This window comes from Nipponia nippon, unplaced genomic scaffold (assembly GCF_047370975.1).
Source record: "Nipponia nippon isolate SJK-2023a ecotype South Korea unplaced genomic scaffold, ASM4737097v1 scaffold_10, whole genome shotgun sequence".
Lineage (NCBI taxonomy): Eukaryota > Metazoa > Chordata > Aves > Pelecaniformes > Threskiornithidae > Nipponia > Nipponia nippon.
The window spans coordinates 15910407-15924837 of NW_028262291.1; the positions used below are offsets into that span (position 1 = coordinate 15910407).

At 36.9% G+C, this 14431-nt stretch overlaps 1 protein-coding gene across 1 annotated transcript in view; it reads right to left on the reverse strand.

The window, feature by feature from the left end:
- Positions 1 to 14431, reverse strand: part of USH1C (USH1 protein network component harmonin) — a 51220-nt gene that overhangs the window by 10198 nt on the left and 26591 nt on the right. Inside the window, exons 15-20 of the mRNA XM_087745667.1 lie at positions 12760 to 12809; positions 9721 to 9873; positions 9226 to 9342; positions 6803 to 7048; positions 4820 to 4876; positions 3184 to 3303 (exon numbers count right to left, since the gene is read on the reverse strand). Of these exons, the coding sequence (XP_087601793.1) occupies positions 3184 to 3303; positions 4820 to 4876; positions 6803 to 7048; positions 9226 to 9342; positions 9721 to 9873; positions 12760 to 12809 (743 nt within the window). The remainder of the gene's footprint in view (positions 1 to 3183; positions 3304 to 4819; positions 4877 to 6802; positions 7049 to 9225; positions 9343 to 9720; positions 9874 to 12759; positions 12810 to 14431) is intronic.

The window sequence follows — 14431 nt, forward strand, 5'->3', positions numbered from 1 at the left end:
ATTCCTGAGTTAATGAAAGATTTGTGTTCTGCGTTTAACTAATACAAAGACTGAGTTTTTGTCTTGAAGGACTTTCGGGCAAGTCTGCCAAGATTTTCCACAAAACTCTTCAGTCCCTCTTTAGTCACTTAAGGGAAAAAAAAAATAATTTCCTTTTCAACACAGATAGTTTTGGTATAGCTATGGGCAATAACTGAAAGTTCCAATCATCGCATGTCTTACCACCTAGTATCTAAGCACCTGTCTGAGGTCCCTCGACTGCAGTCCTGCAGAATCAGGCTTCAAATCTTGCAAATTAGAGGAAAGCTTAAATATTAATTCCTCCTTTCAGAAATGCTGCATCCAACCACAAAAGACTGAGGAAGGAAAAATTTTTAGTAGCAGCAAGTGCATCAAAGCCTTTTAAATCACACAACAGGATGTTTGTGATAGTTGGGAGAGCAGAAACTAATGTTCATGTTGGTTTTGCTTCTCTGAAAACCCCACCACTAAATCATAACAATCCTTTCCTGTTCTCCGAGCCAAAATTTAATTAGTTTTGCCATGAGTGTATTCCAATTCACTCTAGTACAGCTGAGACACACAGTTCATACTGATTTTGACCCAGAGCAGCCATTGGCATTCAAGGCTACACTCAAGGTTTTATCGTCACCCATCATTTCCCTGCATGTTCCCTAATGAGAACAATTTCATCTTCATGAACTGTTAAAAGACCTGGGAATTCTGACCTGAACTCAGTTAATATGAAAACTTAAGTCACAACAGAGACTTCACTGTTCCTATCTGGCCCAACAACCTTCCAGATAACAGGAAGGTTTTACCCATCCTTGCATGTTTATTTTATTCTTATGTTCATGCTTTTCATCTTCATTACTAGTGAACTGCTTGAGTATAGGCTCACTTGATTAGCTGTTTGAATCAAGTAAATCCATCAAGATCAGTTTTCAGAGTTTGGTACTCAGGACAGCTAAATTAATATATAAAACAAAGCAGAAGAAATTACGTGCATTATGTCATATTAAGACATAAAGACTGGAGTTCCATAAGGTGTGTGAAATCTAGCAAGACAAGAAATAGGGTAGCAACAGATAGTTTGCCTTTGGTGATACTTCTCTTTGCTAAGAGAAGCTGAACTGGTCCCGTATCTGAACCATTGACTTAAATAAGGACTGTTGTCGCATCCCCCCCAAAAAACAAACCCCATTCCTTCTGCATGAAATCAAATTATAGTTCTTATACATTTCTGGAGACAGGCAGGTACCTTCTTGTCTGTTCTGTTACACATCGGCCTTTTCATTTTTTAACTAATAGAAGTAGCCTCCCTCTTTACTTTGGTATCTATGCAAGTCTTATCCATGCAAGTCACCCACTACTGTGACTTCATTGCAGCTAGGACAAATACTCTTTACTGCATTAAGTCATAAAAAGAAGTAAGAGGTAACAGGTCTACAAAAACAATTTATAGACTGATGTTTCTCTCAAAGTCCTATCAGAATATTGCTCCCGCTGAAATTGTGATCTTCCAACTAATATAAGGCAGTTTGGGAATGAAAATAATGGACATCTGGAACATTTTAGCAGACTCGTGATTTGGAAAACGTGCACGCATGCATGCACAACAAATCATAAGAAATTCCCCTATGGAGGTGGATCTTATTGCCAATTTCTCAAACTAATTGTAAGCCATCAGTAACAAAAAACACAAGGAACGTTTTCAATTTGTACCAAGACTGTCTGATCGCACATAAGGGTATTATCAATTTTGCAAACTAGTTTATATTTGCACACCAGGCATTTATTTTCAAGAGCTAGATTATATTAACTGAAGATTATGATTTTACTCTGTTTATTCTTCCTCTAAGGAATTTCAAATTGCTTAAGGATGCTGAATTACTGAACACAATCAAAATGAAAGCTCCAAAGCTCCAATGCATACAACTGAAGGAAATATCTATATTGGAGGGATCTGAATTTATTTTTAGTTCATGTACCTGCCTTCTCGAGTGACTTATAAAAACTACTTTCATTTATCATTTCAATCCATTTATAATACAGAAGTTTCAAGAGGACTATGTCTGTGGGAAAACTGGTTGCTAAGTATCACTAAAATTTGTTCAAACTGTAACTGGGTAAATAAAGGAACAAGAGTATCTAAATTATTAAAGCAGAAAATGACAAAAAAAAAATCCATCCCACTTTAAGGAAAGACAGCTAGGAATATTGTGCCCATCATTTATTGTCAGATATAGCATAAGCTTGTAACTAAATAAATGAAATGCAAGTATGATGTATTTTCCATCACTTCAAAAGCTGACCTGTTGCAATACACTGCCTTGCTCATGTAAACGTACATATACACACATGTCCACACACAGGCATATAACAGACACACAACTCTAACTGTAACAGCATGTCATGATGATCCTTGAGAATAAATACTACTAATTGGTCCATCAGCTATCTTAGATGAATTTTCAGGGCTATCATTTGGGAGTTAACACCTGTCAGAGCAGTATTTACCTTTTTTTTTTTTTTTTTTCCCCCCAGTAAGCCTTGACTCACCTTCCCTCATATACCACAATTCCCAAAGATGCTACATGGTTGGTCCTAAAGTATTTAGCCTAAGGGTTTTTTCTGCATTTACATTTGAAATGGAAAAGAAATAAGAAAAATAATCTGATTGTGAGTCAACTTAGCAGTACCACTGCATGACCAGTATACTGGACTGTAAGATATAACAATAACTCATCATTTCATTTCCAGAAGAAAAAAAAGTTCATATATCTACATTTCAAGTACGTTCATGACTATTTACAAAGGAAAAATACAGCGTAATTAATTTTTACTATTTCATTTCTGACAAAGGAATTCAGAATTTACAAAAATACAAACCATCACGTGAATAAATGAAAAATAAGATCTACAGAGTCTAAGGCTCTACACTGCTCTGGAATTATGCACCCCAGTACAAATACTGTAACTAAGAGTGACTTTTAGATCATGAAAAAAAAAAAAAAAAGAAAAAGGAAAAATACTCTTTTTTACTTACCATTAGTGACCATTTGAAAATCTACATGAATTTTAGTTAGCAGAAAACAAGACAAGCATTGATTCTTTGAGGACAAGGCAACAACAAATCCCACAGTACTGTAGCACTCGGAAAGAGAACATTAAAAGGCTTACCAGGGCCTCTGATTTGATTGTTGGCCTGACCATAAAGCTTGGGTCAGGATGCAGCATGACTGGTTTAGACACTATTGGTACCCCTGGATGTTGTTGGGTAGGTGGACTTGGCGCAAGTTGCTATGGGGTTAATTTAAGAAAATTACAATTCACAACGTAATTTGTGCAAATCCATCATTTCACCAAGATGCCTCAATACAAATAGTTTGTGGTAATGAATTTAATGACACTAATACAACAGAAGGCTTACAGAATTATTTTAAGACTTACAAAGTTAACAAGCCAAAACATGATTTCTCTTGCATCCAAATTGTAGCTTTTTTCCCTAAACTCTGACTTCACCGGCAAGATTATGGAAAAAAATCTCATCCCTGCTTTTGGCATTTATCCCATAAAGGCAATGAACTGAATGAGAAACTACAGGAAAAAAAAAAAAAATGCTAAAGTTGAGTGTAAGAACATAGTGAACCTGAAATGAGATTTTAACTAATCTATGGCTAAACAGATGAAATTTACCAGGACTGCAGCAATCAGTTTTCCATAAATAATTTCAAGTTAACTTATCCTGACTTAAGAGCAAGGGTTACTTATGCTAATTACCTACCCTTGACTCTACAAAGTACAGATACCCAGAGGCATCTGAGACCTAATCATCCAGCACGTACTAACCCGATTGTACACTTCTTACTCCATTAAAACTCCCACTGACGTCAAGCATAGTTTTATTCAAGAAAAGAGTTCAAAACTGAGCCCTGTGGGTTTAGTTTCTGACTTAACCCCAGCAACTCTCAGCACGCTCTTGTCACTGTTTCTCATAGGAAATGTGATGTATTCCAGATATCATTCATGTAGTACAAGCTGTATCCTCTGAAATCATTTGAATTGCTTCCAGCAAATTGGTTAAGCCACATTTGGTTTGGTTTTTGTTTTTTGGTTTTTAAATAGGGGAATTTTGGGGGTGTTTTTTGTTTGTTTATAATTTGTGTGTGTTTGTTCCCCCCCCCCCCCCCCCCCCTTCCTTTTTAAAAATAATTTAAGAAAAAAGTTTTGGAACCAAATCTTTGAAAGTCCCTCTTGATATCCCTCAATTAATGTTGTTCCACACCACAAAATGTATTGTTCACAGATATCAACTTGTTAAAGCTGCACTAGAACTGGATGATTTCTGCCGGAGTGGCACAATTTAGAGACACACTTTTCTAGAGTGCCTCAGAATGGGGAAACCTGACATCTGGCCATCCTGAAACAAAATCAGTGCAAAGAGTTATCAAACAAATGTTGGTTCTTCTGAGAAGAAAGCTTGCTTCTTAGCACTCATGTTTAAAATACAGTTTGGTCCTAGCTCCTTTCATCTGTCTTGACAGTAGAACAAAGTATATGGTCCATGACATACAGAACATGCGAACATGGACTGTATGTTGCTGAAGTGTTGAAATATGAAGTCCTCAGGTCATTAGGAGTCACTTCCACTACCTGGTGTTAGGTGTAACACAGCAATGGATCCATGCACATGAATGCAAGTGCTGAATTTTAAATAACTTAGCCATGCAGAGTCAAACCTTTGACATTTGCTTGACAGTAGCATTACATAGGAAGTTCATAAAACTACAGTTATTATTAACAGTACATGACATACCAGTGGATTGCTTGACACAGAAGATACTTTGCCGACGTGGGAGGTGTTTCTTACAACCTAAACAGTAACAGACTTAGTACTGGGTCCATATAAAGTATATAGCTAATAATAACTTTGAGAAACAGACCAATTTGTATCAGATATTTTAATAGTTAGTTGTCAAGAATGTATTTGACAGGATTTCATTCCTTTTGCCAGGTATTTGTTCAAGCTGAATTTGAAGTTAAACCATCTAGGCAAAAAACCTAGCAACATAGAGAAGATTTACCAGTTTGAGTAATATTAGAAAAGTAAGCTTATGGAACAACAACAATTATCTTATTTTTGGCTTTAGCAGGCATAAACACAAGATCTTTTATCACTGAAGTCAAAAAAATGCACTGCTTCTGCTTATCTGTGGTATTAAAAACTGACTTTTTAAAAAGCAACAAGGATAAATCGTCCAGCTTCCCATTTTTCTTCCATGTCTGAAACCACATCAGGAATAGTGGGTTATCTACTTATAAACAAAGCAGCTTTGGCTCAGTATTAATACTTTACCAAGAGCTTAGTTATTTCCTCATATACACTAATTATATTCAGTAAAAACTGGCTTATTTTTGAAGGCTAGGTTATTTGTTGTTGCCTGACATTTTTCTTTAATTAATAACCTCTTTTCTCTAACATATCTAGCAGTGAAAAACTGTCAGAAACATATATTGGAATACATGGGTTTGGGGTCAGATCCAGTATGGCAGTTCCTGTATTACTTCTTTTATCTGAATATTTTCTGTTAGCATTAGGAGAATGTATTTCTCCTCTGAACACTAGTATTTTGTACACTTGTGTCATTTCACATAATTTTTTATTTTGCAAATAACTTGGAAAACCTGTTATCCATAAAAACATCTGACATCTCCATTTCAGTGGATCTAGCATACTCTTGGCACTTCAAACATGTAAACCACATAGATAAAGCACTATCAGAGGTCTACTTCAGTTTATAAGAAGAGATTCATAGTTTACATTAGGGCAATTATTAACATAGAAATAACCTGAGAGTTTCCCCCGATTAATTTGCATATCCTTCCCCACCCCAACCAAAATCATGCAAAAGCAAAGCCCAGTATTTGTAAGTAAACATGCAAAAAAAGTAAAAACCAATAATGCAGCCAGTCAATCCATGCAGAAAATGGTGTAGGAAAGAAGTGACTGTAGGGGATCCTCTTCTGCTCTTTGAAACAACAATCTTTTGCCATAAAAATGAATACATGAATCCCACTACAGTGCTTAGCAAAGGGAATTATGATGAAACAGCTGCCATTTCTCTCCAAAAGTGAGATCTGGCACAAGATTTCTTATATTTGATCTTCTTTTGGACTGAGATTGTAAATAAGGAGAAAGTCAGAATATTTTCTCATAGAAATTCCTGACCCCTATGCATCCAAACAAATGTAAAACCCGATTACCAACTCTCGTTCATTCAAAAGTATTTTACCGGTAATTTATATGGTGTTGATGTTTTAGAAGTTTGAGCTTCTTATTTTAAGCTAATTTTCTTTGTCCACTCTTCTCATTTAACAAAGCAATTTGATGACATATTTAAAAGACTTCCACAAGTCATTTTCACTACACAGATATTTTTCTCAAACTTAACTGAGTTAAATCTACCACCTGCCATTGCTTTTTTTTTTTTTTATCTTTAAACACTCAAGTCCAAATTGTCTTTTTAACTGACACATTCTGCCTAAGATACCTGCATGTGGTAGTGTTACAATGTACATAGGGAAGAGAGAGCAAAACCCTCTCAACTTAAATTTAAAAAAAATAAATAAAACTACCTCTGGACTGCACTCACTACTATGAAACCACCTCATTCCTTCTTTTAACATTGCATATGGCACATGGGTAGATCCAGTGGACAAAGCAGGTGATGGAGCAGGGGAGGGAAGGCAGGCAGCAGAATGGTAGAGGCACATGCATTCAAACAGATCATGAGGTCACCTGGGAAGCTGGTGTTACTGCCAGGGCTGGACCTCTTGAAAGGGGAACATTTGATGTAGGAAGCGGATGAGCTGATGGTGCTGGAGTAACAGTGGGTGGTGGTGGCGGAGGCGGCACCACACATTGTTTAGGTTTGTCAACTTCATCTAAGTTTATATCATCAAGATCTGTGGTATGAAGCTGAAGGCCACCAGCAAAACGCCGCATTGACGTGGCAGAAGAAGTGGAAGGTCGTCCACTTGCCAGCTATGTGCAACAGAACAGAAATCTGCCTTAACAGTTCATCTGCCTGCAACAGCTCTGAAGAAATTAATGGCAAATACCAGAACATCACTTAGCCTAACTGCTCCTGCACAGGAAGCTATTGGCTTCTCCCACACAGAATATACGCAAACTTTTTATCCGAAAGCCTTTTTAAAAGCACTCCCTAGGATTCCAGTTTAAAAAGAAGAAAACTGGAGTGCTGTGACAGTAGCCTTGGGTGTTGCAGCAGGGGCGGAGAACAAAAAAACAACAACAACAAAAAAAAAACAAACCAAACAAAACCAAAACCAAACCCAAAAAACCCTGCATGGAGTCTTCAGAAGGTAAAATCATAGGACAAATCACAGATTACACAACTCTTGCCTCTCTAGGACTTATGAAGAGAAAGCAAGAATTGCTCCTTGCAAAGATGATTATATAAAAGGAAAGTAATCAAAGACAGGTCCTGAAATTCCATGCCATTAAAAAAGGTAAAGGGGCTAAAGTCTGGTATGAACATAACCAGACATTAATACAAGAGGGGAACGTAAGCTTAAGCAGCTATCAAAACTAAAAGTTTAGGGTGCTATGAAATTCAGATCCTCAGGAGTTTCTGGACTTTCCAATTTCTGTTAATCAACACCAGGTGCAATGTGGGGCTAACAAACTCCAGAGTTTGAAGATAATGAGCACCACACTCAAAAAAGAAGTTTGTGTGCGTGAAGAAGGATTCTACATACGCTGTTAGAGTTGCTAACATTTCCTTTATCGGTGATCCAACTGAAGTATTTAAGAAAATCCAGTTGATACTCTTACACTTTGCTATTTTGTAGACTCAGCTGAGGAAATATTAGAGATATGAGCTGTCCTACAGACACATGCATCTTAGTCTAATATGACAATACTTCCCTCAAGCGGGTATCTCTGTTGACATTCTTTGGGATCTCCTTATCTGCCATACTCACCTGTTGGTACTAAAAAATAGCTATTTCTTTGGCAGAGGTCAAGAGATCTTGACTGCTCTTGTACCCAAGTAGCAGTTCAAGCCTGTAGCACCTGAATATTGTTCAGCCACATTTATCCCTCAGAAGCATTCTGGTTTTGTGTTTTACATGAATTTAACTGCTTGGGTAGTTTTGTAGAAGAATTGTAATAGAATACTTATATATAATGTAATAGAAGAATTGACTGAGAAAATACAACACAGAGTGATTGTCTTAAATCTGGGTAGAGGTCTGGAAAAACAACAGTGATTTTAATCTATAATGTTCCTCTTACTTCACAAAGTAAGGGGGACAAAGATCTAGCAGAACACAGGCAGCCAAATACAGGTACTGAGAGAAAACTCAGTATAAACATTCCACTGTCCTAGAGACCTGCACTGAACAGCCACATGGATCTGAGCCTGAGGCCAGGAAGAACAGAAGACTGGCTGCCTTTTTCAGAGCTGCTCCACATTGACCTGAAGGAAACTCATGCGAGAGTGTTCCCCAAGGGTCCCCTTTGTGGTTGCAATTTCTCGGGGATCACAGGGGAGTTCAGCAGATTGCAGTGTTCCTCTCGAAAGCAGCTGTGCTTGGAAGAGAGCCAGAGCAGCAGGATGGTGGGAAAGCCTCACTCCACATCTAGAACCATCAGGCTCCAAGGCACAATCACTATCTGTGAGTCCCTTCATTTAAGGGGACTATTTAAAACACAAAACTGAACCCTATTCTTTGGGAGTTTTTTATCTTTTTGTCATTTTCTTAACCTGTAGCTTTATTCCATGCAATACAAAGAAGCATCCAAGAGCTCATCATCAATGATGTTCTTATTTGCATAGGATACTAAAAAATATGGCTGGGTATTCTAGTCTCAGTTTTATTATTGGTAGCACGTCCCACCTAGCCCAAACAGCTCACGAGCCAATAAAATTGTTAATTTTGTGGTGATAATATACTTAAAAAGGACAAAATAAAACCAGTTCATTAAAACGATAACAAAAAGATCTGTAAAATATAGGAACAACAAATGCTATAGATGGTAATTCATCAGTTACTGACATTTTTCCCCCTCTTAGAACAAAGACTGAGAGGGAAAGATGAAGACAGATTTTTCTCTGGTAAAAACCTGTTGCTTTTAGGAGACAACTAGTGAGTTATTTAAAGATCATGCAATATATGGAGAAGCCAGAATTTTACCTCGGGAGGCTCATTCTCCACAGAGGAAATCTGTTCTAACCGTGTCTGACAAAGTCTTTCCACCCAGTGCTGCACCTTTTCCGATTCTTCCAGGTCTTCTCGTTCTGTCTCAGATACCTTAACCATAACATCAGTGCATGAAAAAAGGTTATAGGTATAGTTACAATACAAGTATGTTTCAAAAGTATGAAATGCCATTTAAATTAGTTTTAAAACTAATTATGCTTTCAAGAATGATTTCTTATTTTGCTGTCTTTCATTAAATTCATCACTAAACATGGACACTCTAACTGCAGAGGTATCCTCATTTGGGCAAAAACTGACTGTAGAAACAAGCAAACTTGGGAACAGAGTTCTGCAGTGCAATGGAAATTTTTTGAAACTTCACTATCTTTGACATTAATTAAACAAGTGTCCTGCTAAGATAATTCCACTGAAGATTCAGCTCGTTTTCTCTCAATATGATTTTGCACTTGATAGGAAAACACAACATACCTCTTGCACAAGACGATTTATTTTCAGTTGTTTTTCTTTCTCCAGCATTCCTTCTTTCTCTTTGGCAAGTCTTTGCTCAAACTCCATTTCCTTTTTATTCTTCTTCTGTTCACACAGACTGTCACTTTTTGACTTCTTTTGCTCTTTCCCTTTCTGGGAAGTTTTGATGGTTTTGTTTTTCTTTCCTTTTTTTTTTTTTTTTTTTTTTTAGTTAAACAGATTTTTACACTACTTCGCAAACTTCAAGCTCAGTACATGAGTGCCTGCCTTGAAAATTTAATTACAGTCGGTGCAAGTATGGAGATGATATTTTAAAAGAAAATCTAAAGTCCATTTCCCCAGCAATTTGCAGGAAATTTTACCTTATTAGAAGGGCCTGTGCACATTAACATAAATAGGACAAGACTGGACAGTTCAACTTTTTTTTGCTCTTCTGCAAAGTTACAACATGGGTACGCAAATGCCCACTACAAAGTTTTGAATATTCAAACACTTTTGGTTAGGTCTTGATTTGCCATCACTCTGTTCTGGCATTTTTATATAAATACAAGACTGACTGCTTTCAGGTGACAGAAGCTCATGTATAGGTAGATGTGAATATTCTACACATAAAACATCTTCATGCATATGACCTAAAACCAGCATTGCGTACCTTGATACAACTGAAATAATCAATTACAAAGGAAAGGCTTAGATCAGTGCAGAAACTGAGTTGCTCACAGGAAAGAATACTGCATCACAAAGACCAAGTAGCTCCTACAAGCACTGGATAAAATCTACTCACGTCAGTGAACTAATACAGCATAAAGCAACTCTAAAATTTTACATGTGGAATGCAACCAAACGGGAAAACTACATAGTCTTTTTGGAGCCTCTATTCCTTTTGTCTTCAAAATATACCCTGCTCCTTATTTCTACTTCAACGATGTCACATTTCTGCTGCCCTCTCCCGTGTGTACTAGTAAGGCCTAGTTCATGTTCAAAAGCCCATGTTCTCCTTTTATTCATCAAAAAGTAAAAAGGAGGAGCAGCTGGCCATTTATTGTCTATTACTGCTACTGCTCAGAGAGGCTAAGCTTCAGTTTTGAGTGTGCTCTGCTCATTATCATCAGCTACTGACTTTTCATGGTGGTTTTGGGAATTCAAAGCACGAACACGCTTCACCTTACATAGCATTATTTGTCTTACTTCCACTTTTTACATATAATATTGGTAATAAAGCCTTGGAAGGCCTTATTTTCCCTGGCAGCTACAAAAGTCAATTCTCCCAGTCAAGTAGTGAATTGGAACTTCGTACTGCTGAGTTCAGTAGGATGTTGTCTATTGCTTCATGGGGGGGTGGGGGGGACGGGACGGACACCAAAACCAAACAATAATTGGAGGAGACAAAAATTTTTACAAGTTTAAGTAAAAAAAAAATCATCTAGGTTTTCATACTAATGTTTTAGCATAAACAGAATTCTGTTAGCATGTTTTATTCACGACTAATTAGTTTGTACCTTAATAACAATTGCTGATATTATCGTCTAATAAATTAGAAGATACATTTAGTACTGTCTACTAAATGTAACATCTGGCAGGTCAACCTGCTAGGTATCAATATTTGAAAAATTACTGAATTTAAAGGCACACTAAACAGTACACATGCTGAAGTGTTCCAGAATATGAACATATATCAGACAATCTTAGCTGCATTCACTGCATTCAGCTACAACAGGATGAGTCATCCTTTCCATTAATTTTCCCCATGGATTCAGTTTACTTCCTATTAAAGACATTTTTAGTACAGAGTGAAATTTTGGTTTTCAAACAAAACAAAAAAAAAGCAATTAGCAATTTGGAGTAGGATGAAAATTCATCACTTCCAGATTTAAAAATATTTCTACAAGAAAAATATTAAAAATACATCTTTTCAAGCTTCTAGTCCACACTGTGTAGCAGAGTTCAACAGGAACTGGGTAAGATCTTCATTACTATATGAAAAGGTATTTAGAGGCTCTCTAAACTATCTTTGTCAGCAGCAATACAGAAGATGACCTATTTGTGCGAAGAGACTGAGTTTTCGTAACATGCATTTATGCTTTTCAGATAGAAATCCTAACTGTACTGGCTTTCACACAAGTTACAGATCCATGATGATTTACAGTCACTAGCAGTACAAAATGGTATCAAAGTGTAACGTTATTTCCTATTCTCGATCAAGGAGAATAGGCATTGCCTGTCCACACAGAAGGTTAGAGTAATAGGCCAAAACGGTGATACAAATACTTCACCTGTCAGACACAATCCTGACCTCCTCAGAAACCTTGAGTTCTCAGGAGATAGACATATGAACTCTTCTTGACACTTCTACCCCAGTTAATTACTATCAGCCATCAGAAAAAAAACCAAACCAAAACAAGAACAACAAAACCAAACAAACCAAAACACACAACACAACCACAAAACCCCTATAATATGGCTAATACACATTGAAAGAAATAAAGAGAATAAAGCAACAGCAGGAATAAAGTATTATTTGAAACACTAATAATTTGAAATTGCAATACTTTAGCATCAGCTCTACAGATATAAAAGTATTCTATCAAGCTTAAAGATTTTCAATTGGTTTTGCTCATTCTGTGTGATGTACACGCTTAAAAGAAAAGCCTTTTGCCTTCAGCACTCCTCTTACTGGGAGATATTCAAAGGTATAACTGGGAACTGCATTCTTGGTTCCCATTGAATTTTTGTCTCTGTACTTTTCCTTTTTTATACATTATTCTGAGGACTTTTGGAGAACATAAAGACATGCACTGCCCACCTGTACTGAACACCTTCTGAAAAATATTGACATACACTTCCCACTGCAGCTGGCAGGACTTGAAAAGTCCAAAGTATTCAGAAGGACAAACTCCAAGGCAAATGCATCCTGAACGCATCTTAATTTGTGCCCACAATAAAAGAAGCATTTGACTATAAAGAATGTTTAATAATAACAGAGGAAAAAAAAGAATTAGAATTGAAATGCACAGCAAATTCACACATCAAACTTTGTACCTTGCGGATTGTGGGAAATTTTCCTTCATATCGATAAAACCATCCAAAAGCTACAAAAAGGTAAAGGAGAAGTTGTTTTTTTGAAAAAAAGTCAAGGACTGGTTCAGATTCAGATCAATCCATGCTGATACATGTAACTGATGAAAATTTATTTGAAGGCACAACACCGAAAGTTTGATATTACATGACAAGTTCTTAGACGACTTCTTGATCAACTGTGCTAGTACATTTAGTCACAAGTTACCCGTATTTTACTGATACACATTTTATGTTAAGTAAAGCAAATGCAACAAGTAATGTTCAGACAGAACCATACAGCCACATGCATTGCCAAGGTTTCTATGGTCACAGTCCTACTTTTCACTAGTTTTAACAAGCTTTCTTAAAATGAAACAGGTATTCAAATTCATTCAAACTCGTGGCAGAACACAGTGGTGGTTGAGGAGACAAGAAAAGCTCCATTTCCTAGGATAAAATATTTTGAGCCAACTGCATAAATATTAAAAAAACACATTGCAAGTAAAAACATACAAAAGAATTCGTTACCATAATTTTATACAAGAAACACTGGTAACACACACAGCTCTCAATACAATCCACCTTTCTGTAGGATTGACAGATTTTGTATTTGTATCAAGGTATCTTTAGAAAGCAATGACAGCAACAGTGTCATAACCTTTCATCATTTACCAAAGGACCAGACACATTGTCCTAGAAAAACCAAACGATTGGTTTAGTGTCAAGACTGACTGTCAGGAGGAAGGGAAGCACAGGAAGAATCTGAATCAGGATAGGAAGTTAAGGCTGAGCAGCAAACCTGTTTGTCCTGCTTCATGATCACTTCATCCATGTCATCTGTTTCAAGCTGGTCATGTGCAACTCCCTTTAAATCTACTAGAGAAACAAAGGAGGAAAGGAGTGAGGAGATAGAAATGATAGTCTAACTGGAGGTTCCCATGAAATAAAAAAAAAGATCAGCAATGTGTGACTAGAAGTTTCCAGGAAATAAAAAGAAGTTAGCAACGGGATATTTTTCCACATAATTGAAAAAAATTAACTCCTGCTTAAATCAACTCAATTTCCAGCCCCCTTCAACCCTGAAGAGGGGTTGGGATCTGCATATTGTCTGCTCTGCTATGAAGGGAAGCCTGCAGAGGTAGGCGAGTTTTCCTGTGACTAAACCATCAGCAGTTCTGGGATATCTGGCTTGAAAAAGAAATATCAGCTTTCTACTGTGCTGTCACCGGGGTAAATGCTATACAGAGAAAACACTGACCTGAAGAATCAGAAAACTAAATGGATAAAAGACGGCTGCAGAAGAAATATTTCCCCATCTCAGTTTCTCATCCATGAGAAGTTAAGTGACTTCCCCAAAATCACACAACAAATAACGTAATCAGGTTAGGAACAGACCCAGGTCTCCGTTAAGTTATGCAATACCTGCTCCACCAGCACTTTCCACTTTTTCCTTTGTCTAATACTATATTTAGTACACTCTTTACATGCTATCTGTAGGTCCCAACTTAGCTTCCTAACTGCAAATTAAGCTCCAAGCATCTTAAATTCTTTTGGACAACTCAGTCAGACTTACACTTCAGGGCGATTCTTCATGGAAAAATTGCAGTGTACAAACAGTACCTCCTCAGTGTCTCAAGTAATTCTGAAGCAGACT